At 37.2% G+C, this 3,011-nt stretch overlaps 1 protein-coding gene across 1 annotated transcript; it reads right to left on the bottom strand.

The window, feature by feature from the left end:
- Positions 1-984: 984 nt before the first annotated feature.
- LOC125187607 (transcription factor TCP24-like) lies at positions 985-1,989 on the bottom strand. Its single transcript, XM_048084231.1, has 2 exons — positions 1,144-1,989; positions 985-1,036 (listed from the first exon to the last, which is right to left on the bottom strand). Exon 1 carries the CDS (start codon positions 1,815-1,817, stop codon positions 1,167-1,169), a length of 651 nt encoding a protein of 216 aa, XP_047940188.1. The 5' UTR covers positions 1,818-1,989; the 3' UTR covers positions 985-1,036; positions 1,144-1,166.
- Positions 1,990-3,011: the final 1,022 nt, after the last annotated feature.

Genomic DNA, 3,011 nt, shown 5'->3' on the forward strand with positions numbered 1-3,011 from the left:
GGCTTAACATAGATTTTGTGGCCGAGGAAGCTGATGAGTGAGACAGATCATCTACTGCATAATAAAGAAAATCCTGTACAAACACGGCAATACTAAACATGTAGAGGTAGACTCGATATTCATCAAAAACAAGATTTAGTGTGGTATAGTAGAGTGACCCTACATGATCAATTGTTAGAGTTTTCAACAAAGGTTATGACACTAAAAAGCTTTTATTGAAGTACACTGCTTAGCATTTAGCAAGTTGAACTTCGGAGATCCCACCACAGTTTAATTTTACGGGAAGTGAGAAAAGGATAGTGATATTAGAGGATACAGGTCATGGAAAAGCAATTTGGATCCGTTAACTAATGCACATTAAATCCATAAGTCCTTCCTTACATTGATTTAGGTTCAATGAAGTAAATATAAAGAGGAACATATGGAACTACTAGAAGAGAAAAACAAAAAACAAAAGAAGTTAAAATAGCTCAATGAATGTGTTGATGATAAATACTACCCTCACCCAATGGGGAGCCAAACTTGAGTAATGTGGTCCTTGCATATGATTAATAGAATAATACCCACACACACAAACATTGAAATACTCCCTCCATCCCAAGATAAGTGACTCATATTCTTTTTTGGGACGTCCCAAGATAAGTGACTCATTTCTTTTTTTGGTATTCTCTCTCCTTTTTCTCTCTACTTTATTAACTTTCTTACTTTATCCACTTTACTAACAAAACCCCATTTCCTTAAATCCCGTGCCGAAAAGTTTGTGGTCTCTTATTTTGGACGGAGGGAGTAATAAACATACAACCCTAATTTACTAACTCTTACCCTATCTCTGTGTATCTTTTTTTCTGAATTTGGACCACACACACAATAGGCACAGATCCTTTTCATCTCTCTGTGATTCCGAGCTGCCATATCTGTTCCTGTCTTATTCATCTCCTAATAAACCCTTTTAATTATTCTTTTGCAGCTTACTTTTTACAGCAATAAAGAAAATTAATTGAAATTCAACCGGGACCATTCTAGGGTTTTGTCATCCCTGCCAATGGCAATGCAACAAGTGAGAGGCGATTCAGGCCTAGTTTATCTATATAGGTTTGCATACATATAAATCAAAATTCTCGAGAAAAACATATAGAGTGTGACCTTATTAACTCCAGCCACAAAAATCACACTAAGCGCTTGTTTTGAGAAGGCAGAAGATCCACATTCATGTTGAAATCAGATGGCCTAACATGCGAAGAACTCGACAACTCCAGGCTATGGAAGCTCGGGTGTTTCATGTCGATCTGAGGCACGAAATAGGGGCCCGTTTGATACACGAAATCTTGGTGTTGAGGAGCAGATAAGCCGAGGCTAATTGGGGTTTGGGAAAGGCTCAAATTGGAAGTCATTAAAGTTGCAAATGAGGGATTTTGGAGGTTGAATTCATGGCCTTGTTCACTTGCCTCGTTGTGTTTTTCACCGAAGCAGACGCCTTGAGGGATCTGGAGCGGAGGCAAGCCATCGATCTCGTTTTTGGCGACATTGAGGAGCCAATCGACGACTTTGCTGGGCTGGTTGAGGCCTAGTCTCTCTTGGAGATCGTAGAGCTGGATGGCGGTAGGGACCGAGAGCCTCACGCGCCGGTCCCTCAAGCCCCGGGCCGTGCACACCTTGCTGTGCCTGTCCTTGCCTCCCGTGGCTCTCGACACTCGGACTATCCGAGGATCCTTCAGCCTCGACCATGTTGATGTCGAGGTGAAGTCGCTCCCGGCCTTGCTGCTGCTCTCTTGCACCTTTGGAATCTTGCTGCTACTCTCTTGCACCTTTGGAATCATATTTGTGTGTGTATGAATATCATCCAATCATTGATTTTCTTGAAGATTTGATCAGCTAAGAATAAGACAACACTTTGAATTATGATTTTTGTATTGCTAATTTCTTGAGAAGGATGAGTGAGACAAGCAGAGGATATCTTAGAGTTGAATTGAGCTTGTTTGAATTGTGGTGATGATAGTATTAAACACAGAGAGAGAAGATATAGTTGTAGACCAAAGAAAGAAAAGAAAGGCACACAAGCATCCACGTGTGCTCAAAAAATCTTTTCAAACTGTATGTATATATACTAGGGTTTTGGTTATAGTGTTTATCTTGATATGCTTACCATTTCTACATGCTTTTTTTACGAGGATCGGTCACATTTAGTTCACCTTGGTCTTCGATATTTTTACTCTAGTATTTAACAAATCATTGTCAAGACTTCAAAATTTTAAATTATATTCCCTCCCAGTTCCACAATAAGAGTCATATTTTATTATTTTGGTCCATCCCACAATAAGAATCATATTTCACTTTTACTATAAATGGTAAGTAGGTCCTACATTCCACCAACTTATTCCACTCACATTTTATTATAAAGCTAATATATATAGGAGTATATAAGTGAAATTCATACTCCATTAGTTTATTCAACCTAATTTTTTTTACATTTCTTAAAATCTGTGTCATAACCAAATAAGACTTCTATTATACTATGGAGAGAGTAAACTATAAGATGGATCATTCATCTATTTAAACCGAAGAAAAATAAATACATCGAAAATTGGACTAAATATCACTGGTGCAAGAAACAAATTATGACCCCACCGCCAAGAATGAAAGCTGACTTTTCAAAATTTAAGCTTAATAAGTTTCTAAACATATAGCTCTTGTCTCCGATTTATTGTGCATCATGCCCCTATAAAAGAAGTATTATTGCGTGTGTAACAAAACATTAATAAATGTATAAAAGAAGATAAAAATTTATATTGTAACATCTCAATCCATAGTCCATATATACAATAAATGGTCAAGGTTCAATATTTGAAAAGTGCTGATCGATTAGGTTTGAAACTTGAAAGACAGCCTCATGTGAACAATATATAGCCTATAAGGTTGATTAATTAAAGACAAAATTAAACAACTTCTAATAACATTTCTTTAACTAATAGCATTTCTTTATGGTTCAATCGATTCTGCGCAAGCGCTTTTGT

Source organism: Salvia hispanica, chromosome 5, assembly GCF_023119035.1.
Source record: "Salvia hispanica cultivar TCC Black 2014 chromosome 5, UniMelb_Shisp_WGS_1.0, whole genome shotgun sequence".
Lineage (NCBI taxonomy): Eukaryota > Viridiplantae > Streptophyta > Magnoliopsida > Lamiales > Lamiaceae > Salvia > Salvia hispanica.

Coding starts and splice junctions, on each gene's coding strand:
- LOC125187607 (XM_048084231.1), bottom strand. CDS start 1,817: ATGATTCCAAAGGTGCAAGAGAGTAGCAGCAAGATTCCAAAGGTGCAA.